This window comes from Chlamydotis macqueenii, chromosome 4 (assembly GCF_036417535.1).
Source record: "Chlamydotis macqueenii isolate bChlMac1 chromosome 4, bChlMac1.mat, whole genome shotgun sequence".
Taxonomy (NCBI): Eukaryota; Metazoa; Chordata; class Aves; order Otidiformes; family Otididae; genus Chlamydotis; species Chlamydotis macqueenii.
In genome coordinates this window covers 59,442,744-59,459,267 of record NC_141559.1, presented here as the reverse complement: position 1 = coordinate 59,459,267, position 16,524 = coordinate 59,442,744, and the positions used below count along the sequence as shown (strand labels likewise).

At 39.4% G+C, this 16,524-nt stretch overlaps 1 protein-coding gene across 7 annotated transcripts in view; it reads left to right on the top strand.

Annotated features, from left to right (window-relative positions):
* KLHL5 (kelch like family member 5) overlaps positions 1-14,543 on the top strand; it is a 65,710-nt gene extending 51,167 nt beyond the window's left edge. For 6 of the 7 annotated variants that reach the window (XM_086746625.1, XM_086746626.1, XM_086746623.1 and 3 more), the window contains 6 exons: positions 2,295-2,481; positions 4,510-4,734; positions 5,026-5,188; positions 9,133-9,345; positions 10,697-10,868; positions 13,022-14,543. In XM_086746625.1, the coding sequence (XP_086602751.1) occupies positions 2,295-2,481; positions 4,510-4,734; positions 5,026-5,188; positions 9,133-9,345; positions 10,697-10,868; positions 13,022-13,078 (1,017 nt within the window). In that variant the 3' untranslated portion in view covers positions 13,079-14,543. Of the gene's footprint in view, positions 1-2,294; positions 2,482-4,509; positions 4,735-5,025; positions 5,189-9,132; positions 9,346-10,696; positions 10,869-13,021 lie in introns of those variants that run through there. The other variant, XM_086746622.1, reaches the window with a different exon arrangement.
* The last annotated feature ends 1,981 nt before the right edge of the window (positions 14,544-16,524 follow it).

Here is a 16,524-nt window from a genome sequence, read left to right as displayed (position 1 = left end):
TTGTTGGTTTTACTGGTTGTGTATTTATGCATCTCTTTGTACATAGCATTCTGTCATCTCTTCAGTTAATGCAAGCAGTGTCCTAAATATTTGTAAGTCTCTTTTTGCTCTTACAAAGGCTAAAGGTAAATATATGTCAACTTCTTAAGTTGTAAGGTGGCGAGTATTCCATCTCTGATAAATTAATAAAAAATATGATGAAGCAATTTCTGAGTTACAAGATGAGTTCACCTTCCCTTTAGACAAAAATTCTTAGTACTTAAGTATCTGCACTACCTTTCTCTTAATGAGGTTTCCAATGACTGTCATTTCACGCTAACATATAATTTGTAACTGCTTAGTTATAAATGCTTTTAGTACAGTGAACTATGTAAATACTAAAACTCGGAAAACAGTGACTTTCTTTTAAGTAGGTCCATTCCAAGTTCTTTGAGTGAAGAATATTTACAGAAAATGGTAATAAAATAAGTTTCGTTTCAAGAGCATGCCAATTTTTTGAGTACCAAAACAATCCTAGCTTGCATTTCTTTTTGACTGAGATGAAGTTGCTTTCAGAGATTGAGACTCTGTGCTATGAGAAAACGTCTTTATAGATTGGAGGGGTGAGAAACTGGAGAAAATGTAGGTTGCATCTTGTTGTGGCAAAACTCATATATGCACACATGGTGTTATTTTAAATATTAAATGGTGCTTATCTATCAGAAACATGTATTGGCAGTCTGAATTGGTCATGTTGTGTACAAGCCTTAGTTTCCATGCATGCATGACAATGTCTGATTTAGGACAACAGTAATTCATTGTTTGTTTTTTGTTTGTTTTTTTTTTTTTAAATCGTGTAACTTTATAGCATTGCATGCTGGCAGTTAAAAGACCACTTCTAGTTTACTATTTTATAATCACAAAGTGTCCTTGTGAAGTGATACAAGTGGTAAGTAGTGCTTTGGATCAAGAGAAGAAACAATGGGAAGTACTGAAAGTAAAGAATGAAAATTAAGTTCCCTCTGCTAATTTACATGAAAACATTTTAATTTGCCATTTTAAATAGAATCAGAACATGAGCCAATTAGAGAAATGCTGCAAAAGTCAGGCTCAGTTACTCGTGAAGGGCTTTGAAAGTTTTTTTTTTTTTTTTTTTTACTTTCTGCATATATTAATTATATTTTCTGTCATAGTTTTGGTTTATTTGCCTGATACAGACATGTTCAGGCTTAGGAGTCTGTACTTATCTGTATCTCTTCTGGAACCGCAGATGTCGTATTTGCCACTTTGCTGTCCTAAGGCAGCTTTAAGCTAGGAATATACACACCGTATTATGCACAACTGTTTCATAACGAGTCCCCTTAGTACTCCTGATTACTAATTTCATAACAGTTTTGTACCTGTTATTGCTTGACTGTCAACAGCTCAATGATGACATCTCGTTCTGGTTTGTGGACTTATACTTCTAATATTCACCAAGTGTTTGGATTTTGTGATGGCAGTTCAGAGGCATTTGCCTTTTTCTCATTGTTCTGACAACTGTCCAAGTCCCAGCAGGGCACTTCACTTTCTTTTCTCTGTTACTCAGGCCATGTCCTGCAGCTCAGAAAAAATGCTGGTTGTCTAGACTTCTGTTAATTACAGTTGGGACACTCAACCTACTAATATATTTTTCCTGCAGCCTGACAAACATGGAGTACAAAAGACTCTAGGATCTTTAAACTTAATAATTTTTATTAGTAGTCATTATTTAACTTGAATTTTATTTAAGTCAGATTTAAAATTTAGCACTTGTCAAATTCCTTGCATCCATGGTCTTAAAATTTTTCACAAAGGCTTGTGTTAATTGATATACTGTGATCTGGGTCACTGTCAGACTGAGGAATAGAACATAAATTAAAATACTCAGCTTTTCCACACCTCTGGATTGGGTGGATTTGGGAGTAAGAGCATGACATTAAACTGGCTTACATATGCGGAGCCTGATTCTGTTTCCTTGAACATATCTGGAGTGGCACTGGAACATGAGGAGATTTTTGTTTCTTCCTTGGGACTATTAAGTTTAAATCATCCATTAGGATAGCCTTCCTTTTTTTTTTGGACTTAATGGCTTATCTTAAAATGTGAATGTTCTGTTTATTACAAGTTTATCTTTACCCTAGTCTTTTTTTTTTATATATGACCATTTTGAAAATACATAGATTTTAAACCAAGCAGTAGAAGTCTTTGGATAAAATGTTTTCTTGTAATCTTGTTTTTATTCTTCCTGTGGTTTATAGCAATACAGCTTCTTTAATTTTCTTTCTTTTTCACAGTTTCTGGCAGATATGGAAAATAATGCACTGTTTAGGGATGACATTGAATGTCAAAAACTGATTATGGAAGCAATGAAGTACCATCTGTTGCCAGAGAGACGACCTATGTTGCAAAGTCCTCGCACTAAACCTAGAAAATCTACAGTAGGTGTGTTGTTTGCAGTTGGAGGAATGGATGCAACAAAAGGTACTGGCTTATATAATGATTAGTCAATGAGCTGGTTTTGTTCTTTTTAAAAGAAATATTTGATAGATACTTTTACAACATGTTAATTCTAAAATTCAAAAATTCTGCAGTGTAGAACATGAAACATATTAAATATACACTGTTTATTAGGTTAAAAAAAAACCTAGCTGTATTGGGTTTGTGTGGCAAGGTTTTGGTAGCAGAGGGGTACAGAGGCAGCTTCTGTGAGAAGCTGCTGGAAGCTTCCTCCATGTCCAATGGAGCCAATGCCAGCTGGTTCCAAGATGGACCCACTGTTGTCCAAGGCCAAGTCAATCAGCGACAGTGGTAGCACCTCTGCGATGACATATTTAAGAGGGGAAAAACCTGCACAAGAGAAACTGCAGACAGAGAGGAGTGAGAATATGTGAAAGAAACAACTCTGCAGACACCAATGTTCGTGAAGGAGGAGGAAGAGGAGGTGCCGCAGGTACTGGAGCAGAGATTCCCCTCCAGCCAGTGGTGCAGACCATGGTGAAGCAGGCTGTCTCGCTGCAGCCCATGGAGGCCTATGAAGGAGGAGAGATACACCTGCAGCCGGTGGAGGACCCCACACTGGAGCAGGTGGATGCCCAAAGGAGGTTTTGACCCCGTGGGAGGCCTGCACTGGAGCAGGCTCCTGGCAGAACCTGTGGACCCATGGATGGAGGAACCCACACTGGAGCAGGTTTGCTGGCAAAACTTTTGAGCCCGTGGGAGACCCGCTCTGGAGCAATCTGTTCCTGAAGGACTGCACCCCGTGGAAGGGACCCATACTGGAGCAGTTTGTGCAGAACTGCAGCCCATGGGAAGGACTCACATTGGAGAAGTTCATGGAGGACTGTCTCCTGTGGGAGAGACTCTACACTGGAGCAGGGCGAGAGAGCAAGGAGTCCTACCACTGAGGAGGAAGGAGCAGCAGAAACAACATGTGATTAACTGACCACAACTCCCATTTCCTGTCCTCCTGCACCGCTGAGAGCGAGGAGGTAGAGAAAATCTGGAGTAAAGTTAAGCCTGGGAAGAAGGGATGGGTGAGGGGAAGGTATTTTTAAGATTTGATTTTATTTCACATTTTCCTACTCTGATCTGATTGGTAATAAGTTAAATTAGTTTCCTGAAGTGGAGTCTGTTTTGCCCATGACAGTAAATGGTGAGTTATCTCTCCCTGTCCTTCTCTTGATCCGCGAGCCTTTTGTTACATTTTCTCTCCTCTGTCCATTTGAGAAGGGCAAATGATAGAGCGGCTTGGGTGGGCACCTGGCATCCAGCCAGGGTCAACCCACCACAGTAGCTTTGATAATACTGAAAACATTCTGGAAGCTAGAGTTACGACTGATTTGAAATTATCAAGGGAATATCTGATTTCTGAGTAGCAAAATGTTGAATTGAGTGAAAAGTAATCTTTATTTGGTTGAGTGGGAAGTAATTTGGAAAAGGAAGAAAATGACACAAAGGGCACACAGATGATCTGTACATGCATAAAAAAAAAACAACAACAAAAAAAGCTTTTTGACTAACTGGTAAATGGTTCTGTCAGAGCTGCTTGGATTTTCTTTTTTTATGGACACTTCATACAATTTAATGGTAGTTAGAAGGAATGTGGCAAGTCAGAAAAGTTACGTTAGAGAAAGTGTTTTCTTTCACTTGTTTTAAAGTTAACGCTTTTAGTACTTCATGTCATACAGCTTCTGATTTTTTATAATATTGCAAAACAGTTGATTTCAATATATAATTGCATTTCACAAGGGTTGTTTTATATCCCTAATATTTGTATTTCTAAAGGCTTGATTCTGCAAAGGAGTTAAAATTCTGCTTTTTGTCTTGAAAAGCACTGAGAAAGTCCTCCTTTATAATGGTGCAGTTAATTCCTGAGGAAGTGAAAAAAGATTTAGTTGTATACAGAGAATTAAGAACATGCTGCAGGATGTTATGCTGACTTGTAGGATCAGCATATTGCTGAAATAAAACTATCCCAGTAATTCAGAACTTGCATATGTTGTCATTCAGGAGCTACAAGTATCGAAAAGTATGAACTTCGTACCAATATGTGGACTCCTGTTGCAAACATGAATGGACGAAGATTACAGTTTGGAGTTGCAGTCTTAGATGATAAATTGTATGTTGTTGGTGGCAGAGATGGCCTGAAAACATTGAATACTGTGGAGTGCTACAACCCTAGAACAAAAACTTGGAGTGTAATGCCACCTATGTCCACTCATCGTCATGGTCTTGGTATGTAGAGTTCTGGAAAGACTGAATGCATATTTTTAAAAGGTTATCTGGTTTAGGATTGGTCAAAAACCATTCAGAAATTAAGTTCAGGAGGGTGGAAGCTTTGTTTTAATGCCAACTGCTTATTGAACATTTTTTCTCCTTCAGATTATATCCAGCATTGGCTACCAAAAGGAAATTTCTTTTTATTTGTTTTTAAATATTTTTTGGTGCACAGTGGACTGTCACTAGGAAAATGTGATCTTTTTTCCCTTATCCAGAAGCGATTGTTTTTCATATCTGTTTTTTTAGGAGTAGCTGTATTGGAAGGTCCCATGTATGCTGTAGGAGGACATGATGGCTGGAGCTACCTGAATACAGTAGAAAGATGGGATCCACAGGCTCGTCAGTGGAACTTTGTAGCTAGTATGTCAACTCCAAGGAGCACTGTTGGTGTAGCAATATTAAATGGAAAGTATGTGAAGGCAACTTCCGTTTTCTGTCTCATAATTTTAATGTAATTTAGAGGACCATCCTAAATGACTATTATTTCTCTTGATAGCTACCTGTTCATAGCATTAAGAGCCAAGTTTCTTCGTTCACAGAAAAGATAATGTATTGGGTCAAGCACGCCTCACAATGCCCCTCAGTATTGCTTATGAGACACTATTTCTATGGGCAACTAAGTAGTTACCATCTGTTTAATAAAAAAAGGAGCAAATGGTTGTTCTCATTCACTGAGACTCCAGTGATTTCCTCTGTGAAATCACTGTGATAGCTTGAACAATCAACTTCCAAAATTACCATAAAGTCGTGGAGGAGTACTCGTGTTATATATTGCATTAACTCAGAACAGTAAATTCTGGCAGAATTAATCTCATCTGGAGTGGTATCTGAAATTTCTACAGCTGTTTTCCAGTGAAAATGTGTTAATTTCTAATACAAAGCATATTCAGACAACTAGGTCGTTTTATGTTGTAGTCACAGGAAATGGCTGAAAGGGACCTCAAAGAGTTCCTAATCCATTCTGCTATCCCAAAGCTGACTCCATTATATCTGAAACACTCATAGCTAGCGTGATCTTGTTCTTAACCTCCAGTGGCAAAGTTTCTATAACTTCCCTAAGCAATCTGCTTAACTATTAATACATCTGTGAAGTTCTCCTCATGTCAAGTCTTAAATACATTCTGCTGATTTATATTATTTATCCAAAGTAAGCACAGAAAATGCATCTTTTCTTTTCTATTTGCAACAATCTTTTGTATTTAACAACACATATTCCCTCAGTATTCTGTCATGAGGACTGAATAACTCCAGCTTCTTTAGTCGTTACTTGTAGGCTGTGATTCCTAGACTTTGATTGATTTTCATTGTTTTCTTTGGATGAAGTTTCATTGTTCTATAGCACCCCAAAATACAAGTGGTACTTGAATCACGCTATTAGAAAAATAAAGATAAGTTATCAGATTCAGTTGGAATCACAGAATCATAGAATAATTTTGATTGGAAGAGACCTCTGGAGTCATCTGATCCAACACCAGCTCAGAGCAGGGACAGCCTTAGAGTTGGATCTAGTTTCAGAGTTAACTGAGGTAGGTCAGGTCACGTCTAATATCTCCAAGGACAGAAATTCAACAGCCTCTTTGAGCAACCTGTTCTGATGTTTTACCACTGTTGTACTGAACATTTTTCTTCTACTATCCAATTGAAATTTCCCATATTTCAACTTGTCTTTTGTTCTTCCTCCTTTCACTGCATTGTACCTCTGAGAATGATCTGTCTTCTATATAACCTCCCATTAGGTGGTTGAAGACAGCAGGAAGATGCCTCCTTAGCTGTCTCAAGAATTCTTAAGACTGTACAAAGGCAGCTCTCAGCCTCTCCTCCTATGTCATGTGTTCTACTTCCTCATTATCGTAGTGACCATCAGCTGGACTTGCTCCAGTATGGCAAGATCTTTCTTCTACTGAGAGCCCAAACCAGGACACGGTATCCAGAAGCAGTCTTACATGTACTCAATAAAGGGGATCAGCTGTCATTATTTTAAGGGCATACTGCTGACTCTTTGTCTGCCAGGACTTCCAAGTCTATTTTTGCTAAGCGTTCTCCTCTCGTGTCAGCTCCCAGCTTGTACTATTGCATGGGAATATGCCATCCCAGGTACAGGACTTGTACTTGCCTTTGCTGAACTCTGTGAGACTACAGTCAGCCCATTTTTCCAGCCTGTCCAGATCTCTCTGAATAGTAACCAAGCCCTCCAGCATATCAGCAACTCCCCTTAATTTGATATTATCGGTAAAATTGCTAAAGCTTATTTCTGTTACATCTTTCAGATAATTAATAAAGAAATCGAGTAGTATCAGCCACAGTATCAGCCTTGGAGGAACAGCACTAGCAACCAGCTGCCAGCTGGACTTCAAATTGCTGATCACAGCCCTTTGAGCCCAGTAGTCCTTCCAGTTTTCCACCAGCCTTGTAGTGAGCTTATCCAAACCACATTTTGCCAGGGTAGCTGCAGGAGTACCGTAGTAGGCAAAGCTAACCTGATTTGCTGAGCAGTATTGTGGTTGTGGCAGAATATTTACACTCTCTCGAACACAAATTTTCCCTTTCTTACTTATGTACCATCTGATGTATCTCCCTTGAGCTGTTTTTTATTTTTGTAAGGTAGCAGAAAGCTTTTCAGTTTTCTTTTTTTATTTTGGAAGGTTAGTCTCCTACTAAATTAATACAGCTGAAATGCACCTGCAAAAAGATCTTGTGAGATCTGGAACAAGGCCAGGAATGAGTGGAAACACTCAGTGGGTGCAGGAAGGAGGGAAGAACTTGACCAACCAGCAAGCAGAGTGCCTTGGGCTGTCTTGGAACTGTGATCTCAGATGCTTAAGTTAGGTCTGAAGCTTCCTGTATATTCAGCAGAGGGTCCTGGGTGTGGTGAAAGGCACCAGAATGAGAGCCTCACATTTCTCTATTATTATAGAACATTGCCTAGACACTTTATGTAGGCAGTAACACTAGATACCTATAGCTGAAAAGCTTAAAAGAACATGCAAATTCATTGCATTTCAGCTGAGGGAGAAGTAACTTCTGCACTTTCTAGTAATACCTATCCGTAACTTGATATATTTCAGATGATTTGCTCAAAACCTTCATATAGAGAAATTAAAGTATCTTTCTCCATGTCCTAAATGTGAAATCACTACATAAGTGATCAAAAATCTGTCATGTTTTGGAGGAGGTAAAGTAGGAGGCTTCATTTAAATGCTGTGTTTCATATAGGATTGATTTTTAGTCATGGACTTTTTGGAACTGTAACTTGATTTCTTCAGTGTCCTTCTGTACATTCCTTACCTTAAACAAGTTGTGTTATTAAACATGGGAACTTCCATGGAAGTGTATTTTTTTTTAAGAGTATTAAAATTATTACTGAGAACTACTAGGTCAACCATATTTACAAGATGTTTGTATTAAGTTTGTTGGTCAGTATATTTAAACTAACAAACGATGATGTTTCCAAAACTGAGGACATCTTGAATAGTGCTTCATAGTAACTGTTGTAGATTGTTCACACTATCATCATATACAGTATCTAATGTTCATTTGATTATTTAACTATACTATAATGTGCCTTAAGCTATGAAAATATTTCATTTATGATATTTCAGGTGTCTCTCAAACTGGACTTTACTTCTGATGCATTGTTTCCTTTTTAGAATGGCTTCTGAGTTCCTACTTTTCTAAATAATAGTGTTGGGCATTTCTGGTTCTAAGCATAGATTGCTCATAAACTCTGTGCATAAACTCTTTATCAAGTTTGATTATTTGATTAGTTTTAAAGATTCATCAGTGCTGCAGTGCTCCTAAAACCAATCTTTTCCTTCTATCCTTATTTTCCAAAAGTTGAAATTCTTTGTTAATACCAAATGCTAGAAACCTTTGTGTTAGAACTGAGCAAACTAGGCCACCTAGTGGGTGTGAGGGATTAACGTAGCGCTGTCAGTCATAAACTAAAGCCCAGGTCCAGAAAAATACTTGAATGCCTAAGATGAGGCAGGGCAGTTGTTGCATGCACAGATCCACTACTGAATTTGTCCCTCTGACCCTGCTAGAAGTGGGCCTTTGTCTGTCAAGTCACATAAGTAATTTTGAAAATGTTAGTTATGTTGGAACATAAATGCTGTGTTATAATCAATTTTCTGAAAATTATTGTTGCTATATGTTGATCATGACAATAGGAAAAGATTGGAGCAAAATCTGATGTGAGTTTTCGCAACCAAACTTTGTACTGAAAGTTGAAAGTCTCCTTCTAAACTTCCCTTTTCAACAAACTTGAAAGTTCTTCATACATCACTGGAAACTTTGTCTTGTTCAGACAATAGTTAGTTACTTTTTTTAATTTTTTTTTTTTTTACTTTGTAGGCTTTATGCAGTTGGTGGTCGAGATGGAAGTTCCTGTCTTAAATCAGTAGAATGTTTTGATCCTCATACAAACAAATGGACCCTCTGTGCTCAGATGTCAAAAAGAAGAGGTGGTGTAGGTGTAACCACCTGGAATGGGTTCTTGTATGCAATAGGTGGCCACGATGCCCCAGCATCGAACTTAACATCCAGGCTGTCAGACTGCGTAGAAAGGTAATGTCTTGATGAAGGCGTATCTGCTAGTAATTCTCATAGTGCTGGTCTATAGAATGATTTGTGGAAAGAGCTGTAAGTAGAAACCAAATAAAATAGCCATATTATTTTTAGCATAATCAGAGGAGACTTATGTATAAAAACATACTGTGTCATCATAATATGATTCAAAATGTTGCCAAGACCCATTATTTAAACTGAATTCTCCATAATGCATTTCATCTTGAATTTTTTTTTTCCTAACAATTTCATTGAATTAATTATGATTGATTACCAACAACAAATTGAAATTGAATGCTTTTTAAACTGGAGCAGAACTTCTTTTATATAAGAAGTCTGTATCAGTTTGTATTATAACTTTTAAAGGAGGTCACAGTCAGGGTTTGTGAATCCTTAAATATCCCGTTTTTCTTTGTATACCCTGATGACACTGGGAAACTAGCATGTAATTCCGTCATTCCAAAGTTGGTATGTCTTCACATAAAGTTATTAATGAATAACTGTATTACAAATGGCAGAAGCACATGATCCATAAAATAATTAAAAATGACAGTAAGTACTTCATAATGTAAATACTTGACAGTCTTCGCTGGCATTTCAAGTATTTCTGAAATAAGCTTTAATTATATTTTTCCCCCCTCTGAATTGTAAAACTTCTCTTCTTTCCTATTATCTCCAGCATTCACACTGATTATTCATAGCATGAACTCTCCTATGTATTTCTCAGTTTGACTTGTGAAGAATGTTGATATTCTAGAATCACAGTTAGTATTTTTCATTAAACCATCTGTCTTTTACTGTGCTGATGCTTCTGATGATATGGAGCTATGATTAAAGAAATGCTGAAGAGTCTTAATGTCTTAAGAGTTTTGCATTCCCCCAGAATTTTCTCAAACTGTTATTTTGGGTTTTTGTGGGGGTTTTTTTTTTTAATGATAATCTTTCATGGCAAGTAACTCTATTTAGTACCACACTCAACTTCAACAGCCTATGCTTTGATACGTAGTAGCTATCATTTAGAATAAGCACTTGCTCTACTACAGTGTAGCAGCAGAATGTATGTTTAGACATAAATAAGATGTAGTAAAAGCAGCTGTATGTATGTGTATGTATTACTATATGGAAAGAAGCACAAAGTAGATATGTAGCCAGTATTGACTGTGTTACCAGGTGAGTAAAGAAACATTTTCAAAGAGAGTATTTGGAGGAAAAAGTCCTTTGAAATTGACACCCAAATCTGTGCTGTCCTAATAATACCTGTTTTCTACTGCCTGGAGAGCATCAATTCCAATATGTTTTTTCAGTTGAATTTTGGCAACAGTTTTAGAGCATAACACAAATTATCTTCCAGGTATGATCCAAAAACAGATATGTGGACTGCTGTGGCCTCTATGAGCATTAGCAGAGATGCAGTGGGAGTATGTCTTCTTGGTGACAAGTTGTATGCTGTTGGAGGATATGATGGTCAAACATACCTTAATACAGTGGAGTCTTATGATCCCCAGACAAATGAATGGACACAGGTATAATTTCTGATCAGACCATACACTACTATTTATCTTGTAATTTCACGTCTGCCTATTTTACAAGGAGAATTCAAATACTCCTTCTCTATGAAGCACTTTCTTACTGATCTGTTGGAAGTCTCTCTCTTTTTTTTTTTTTTTTTTTTTTTTTTGTCTTTGTCTACCATCTCAAGATCGTTTATCTTGAACAGACAGTTGTTAACTTCTGCTAAACTGCCCTTCTTTCTCTGGCAAGAGTATAGCTATTTTCTTTGACAATTTCAACTACTGTTAATAAAATGTATTGACATGTTCCCCAAACTGTCATAAACCGTTCTGTTTATATGACTTCCTGTTCTGAAGATAAATGATAAAGGTAGATTAGTTTTAGCTCTGATGTGTCTCTCAGCAAGTTTATAAGTTTCTTCAAGGTTTTTGGTCATCATTTTTGGTCATTATTATTTATTCATAAATAATCCCTTCCTGATGTGTGCAACTTTCAGGAAACCTTTTCCTGTTGGTCTTCACCCAGCTGGGAAGAAAAAAAAACAACAACAACAACAAAAAAACCCTCTTCAATTTATTGTCAGAAACCATTGCTGTCAGTTCAAAGCTTGGTTACTTTTACTTTTTTATAGTTCCAGGAATGTGCCTCTCTGTGGGAAGTGCACACGTAAGGACATCCTGGGCAGGCTGTCCTTTGGTATCTACTGCCATTTGAGATACCATAAACCATCTACATCCACAGAAGGCTGGCAGATAGAGCACAGAATCTGTGGGAGACCAAGGCCCTTCTGGAGTCCAGTTGCAGGCCAGGATGAATGTGCAAGGTCATCTAGAATAGCATTAGTATTTAGGCAGCTGAATTCTGACCTCCTGAATATGCTGTTCCAGTAATAGCCTCAGATTGCTAATTCAGAGAGAACTGAACTACTCTCTGTCAGAATCTTTGTAACACAGAAAACTGAGCTGTCCATTTCCCTCCACTTGATACTACTGCAAGATCTTAAAACATTAAGTTCTCTAGGAGGCTCATCAGAGCTTGGGGCCTTCAGTGGCAGTACTGGTGATGATAATCCATGGCATTACTTGTCCTGCTAAAGAAAAAAAATGTGTACCAGAGGAGAAAAACAATGCTTCTCACTGTTGCATCTAAATGAATCTCGCTTGATGACTAGGTGGTGACCATCTGTATGTACCGTTATATCCTTAGGCTTGACCCTCTATATCTCACTGAATCCTGTGATCCCAGTATACAGGATAGTTCTGAACCCTTCCTAGAAGGATTTGGAAGTGTCTGTGTACCTTCTCTCTTGTTATGTCAGCAGTCTGACAGCACTTCATCCACACACAATTCAAAGGAGTGTAGTGGAATTTTCTCAACTGAAGTTTGTCAGAGCCACAACAAAAGTCTGTTGTTCATAGGAAAAAAAAAACAAATAGGTATCTTGTCATAAACACTCTTTTTTGTCTTCACAATAATGTCTATAGCACTTAGTGTGCTATTCACACACTCTCCCAATACTATGAAGTTTAAAAGCGGAAGTAAGATGAGTGTTAGAAACTACTTTCCTCTTTTCAAGTCCAACAGAATCTCAGCGGAAAAGTCTCTTGCCAGAAGTAACCTCTGTTTACAGAAAAAAAGAATGAAGCCTGGGAAATTATTCTGATTTCAAAAACTCTAAAGAGGATTTTATCAAATATTCAAGTAAAAAGGAGAGGTTGCTCTGTCATGTTTGGCATTTTTTGTTTAAGAGAAAAATGCATCATTTTGCCAGCTGTTACTCAGTTGTCAGACCGTCTACCTCAGGTGTCCAGTTTCTACCATAACAAAGGATTCTTTTTCCTGTAATACCAAGTAATTGAAATTATCAGTAAGATTTTTTCCATATTCTTGGGGTTTGCTATTGCTTTCAAGGTACTTTGCTCTACCGCATAAAATATCTTCACCTTTTCTGTGGGTTTTTGTCAAAGGTTTGGGCCAATTTGCTATTTTTTTTAGAGTCACGTTAACAAAGTGTGGGTGATACTGCCACTGCTGCAGCAATACAACCATTACTACAAGCATTAACTAAACACTCAGTTGTAGGAGATAAAAACCAGAAATACTTAAAGCTGACCGCATTTATCTCATGGATGGTTTTTTGTTTTATTTGTTTGTTTGTTTACAGGTCGCACCATTGTGCTTAGGAAGAGCTGGAGCATGTGTTGTGACTGTGAAACTGTAAATGATTTTTGCTATGAAGGCGACATTCTCCTCCATAGACTCAGATGATTTCTTTTTTCCTCAAGCAAACTACCAGTGCACCAGTAAACACGAGGTGCAGGAGATCTACAATGGCAAAGTGTTTGGTCTCAAGTTAGCATCTACATGTTGTTCTTACGGACGAATATTAAGCACTTTTTAAAAAATCATCTTTGTTACCCATATGTTACAAGAACTCTGTTTGTAAGAAAATCAGCTGCAACCAGCTAGTTGCCAGCAGAGGACTTTTGTTTAGGAAGTGCTAAGAAATGAGTGAACGTACTAGTGATCTCACTATAATACTCAAATGTTACAGATCCAAGGCCTTGATCCCCCCAAACATGCAGAGGAATGATAGTATAAATAGATGTACTTCCACTGATATAACTGAGTCTGTCTCTGGGGGAAACAAGTTGCAGGATTGGACCCCCTATGTTTAATTTGCCTATAATAAACTGGTTTTGCTATAGGTATGTGAGCTATTACAATGCAGGTTGACAAACCAATGCAAACCATTGTAAATGGCAGGTGTAATGCCTGCCTTGGAAATGAAGTGATGTATTTGGTGAATCTTTTGCACTTTTATCATCATTCCTAGTTTAGCAAACTTTTTATTTAACCAAAGCCTTATTTTAAATATTGTCTTATTATGCTAACGGAAGTCTGCTATTTAATAATTTCTGCTGGAGATTTTTGACATCCAGTGTACTTTTTGGATTTTCAAAGTTTTTACGTATGATGCAGAACATCATACCTTTTTTTCTCTACTTTGGTTCTTATATTTACTTGCTGTTTCTAAGGAAACATCTGTAAGCATGAGTTATTGGAAGAATTCTAAAGTGTGATTAAAAGTTAACCAATTTAAGTTTAATATTTGCACTTTGGAATTTTTGAAGCATTCCATTACATGTAGACTAATTACATTTTACACGAGGCTTTGCACTAATTTGAAAAGTATAATTTTATAAGATGAAAGGAAACAATTGTCCGTCTTTCCAGGAAGGTTACTTCCAAATGTAAAGGGCCCGATCCTGCAAGATGCTGAACTGCCACCGTTTGAGCATGTTCAGCATCTTACAGGAGAGCTGTGTGTGCCTCACAGGGTTATTTCAAATTAGTTACCTTATTTAACAGTTCTCTAATTTTTTTGAGATACTTTATAATTTGCCTTTTTTGAGCCCTTTGCTGTTACACAGAATTGCTTTGAATGGTCTGAATGTTCTCAAAGTCTTTTGAATTTGCTTTTCTGTGCCTTGTTCCTTATGTCTTCAAGACCGTAGGTAATACTGTGTGTTTGTACGGGAAAACGGAAAGATGTGAGCTCTGTCAATGTTTTTCAAAAGTTTGAAGCGTCCGATACCCAAAGTCTTTGTACTTTGTAATTTTAAATGTGTTAACGCTCTCAGTGAACTATTTATTGTTTTAAAATAAATTACTAAGCCGTGAAACTTTGTGATGAAGCCTGCGCTGTTTGCAATGGAATACAGCTAACCATAAACGCAGCCTTGTTTGGTTAGCACCTCTTTTCTCTTGCTTACGTTCCGTTTTGCGTGCCTGCAGCCGCGCCTTCACGAGTCTCGGCAAGAAATGTGATTGTACCTGCTCCTCGTGCCGGACTTCGGGTTTGAGAAAAGCCTCCCCGTCCTTTCGGGACTGGACCCCGCGGCCCCACGCAGCTGTCCCGCTGGGGGACCCCCCCCTGCGCAGGCTCCGGCCCGCCCCGCCGCCGGAGGGAGGGGCCTGTGGGCTTGGCGCCTCCCCATTGGACGCGGGGCGGGGCCTCGCTCTCCAGCGGCGCGGGCTCCGGCCTTCCTCCGTCTCCGGGGTGACAGCGACGCCGTGGGCGGGCGGGGTCTGGCTCGCTGATCGGCCGGGGAGGAGGGGCGCACGCGCAGTGGGGCGCTGCGCAGCGAGTGGTGGGCGCGATGAAGGTGAGTCCCGTCGGCCGCCGTACGCGCGGGCGGGAGGGGGCGGTGAAGGCGGCAACCGCCGGGGAGCCGCGGCCGCGGGGCGGTGGCGGGCGGGGCTGTGGTTGTTGTTCCCGCTCCGCGCTGCGCCATCCGGGTCGGGGGCGTCGAGCGGGGCCCGCCGCGGGTGGTGCTCGCGGCCTGGAGAGGGGAGGGAGGCGCGGCGGGAACCACCCGCTCCTGCCGGCCTCCAGGAAGCGGGAGCCGCAGCCGCGGACAGGGGAGCCGCAGCCGCGGGAGGCTCGGGCTCCGGCCAGGCGGGTTCTTCCCGCGGCAGTTGCCAGGGCCGCCGCGTCGCCTTGGAGCCGTTCCCGGCTGCCGTCGGGTTTCCTGCCTCCTCTGTGAGGTCTGCGGTCGTGTTGCCGTGCCTTAGTGCTGGCCCCGGCAGCAGAGAGGGGTGCGGGCAACCCTCCTCGGGCAATGGTTAAATGCTTGGGCCAAAATGAAAGTTTCCTGCTCAAACCCCTCAGGGGGTTCTAGTTTCTAGTGTACAGAGAGAGCGTGAAGAGCTGGAGCCTGCCTGCACTCCCATAATGATTTACTTTATCGTTGGTTTATTACAGATTGTATTAAATTGTTTTCAAAATCAAACATAATTGTTGGATGTTCTTTGTAGTTGTGGCATGTGTTGCTCGTAATTTTACACTTTTTGTCAGTAAAATGCAAATTCAATGGGAAGAATGCCTCATGTTCACCCAAAAGAAGGGATGGAGGACCTTTGGCAAAGACTTGAGTAAGCCTGCTGAGCGTTTGGTGGACACCAGATGTTGGTGTTTAGCTGATGATGTGGGAGGGAAAAAGTCATGATAGCAAGCAGTGAAACAAAGTTGTGGGTTCTGTCTTACACCCAAATTATAGAAAATCTGTGCAAGTAGTGTGAAAGGAAAAGGAACTTGAGAAACTTTCTTAGTCAGAAGTCGGAATCTCTTTTTACAGTTGAGTAGTTTTGAGGTCTTGGCTTTTAAGACCCAGCAGTTCAGAGAGGACAAAATAGTTACATATCTTTAAAAGAGCAGATGTTGAGCCTTCTGTGTTTTACACACTAAGGATGCTAAGAATGCTTAGCTGGGAAGGTCCCAGACTTTTCCATGAAATTTAGAGAACTAAACATTCTGGTCTTTGGAGAGACTCTCATACAGTTTTTTCATTCCATTAACTCTGTAAGAGAAAAAATAATAGTTGTGATAGAGTCACAGTAGTTCTCAATGCAGACACCTCGCAACAGAAAGTTCAATTTTTCCAGCACAAACTGAAAGATTCTTCTGTGGAAATTTTGTACTTTGGTGCATTAGAATCACCCAGAAGTCGTGTTTGGGTTTTTTTTTTCCTCTGCAGTACTCACAGTTGCTAGCCTGTTAGAAAGTTGTAGTATTGTTACATGCTTACAATTTTAAGATGTGTAACTTTCCACTTTTTCGTTTGTCTGTTTGTTTCCCAGCAAGTATTCAGTCTATTAGAAAAA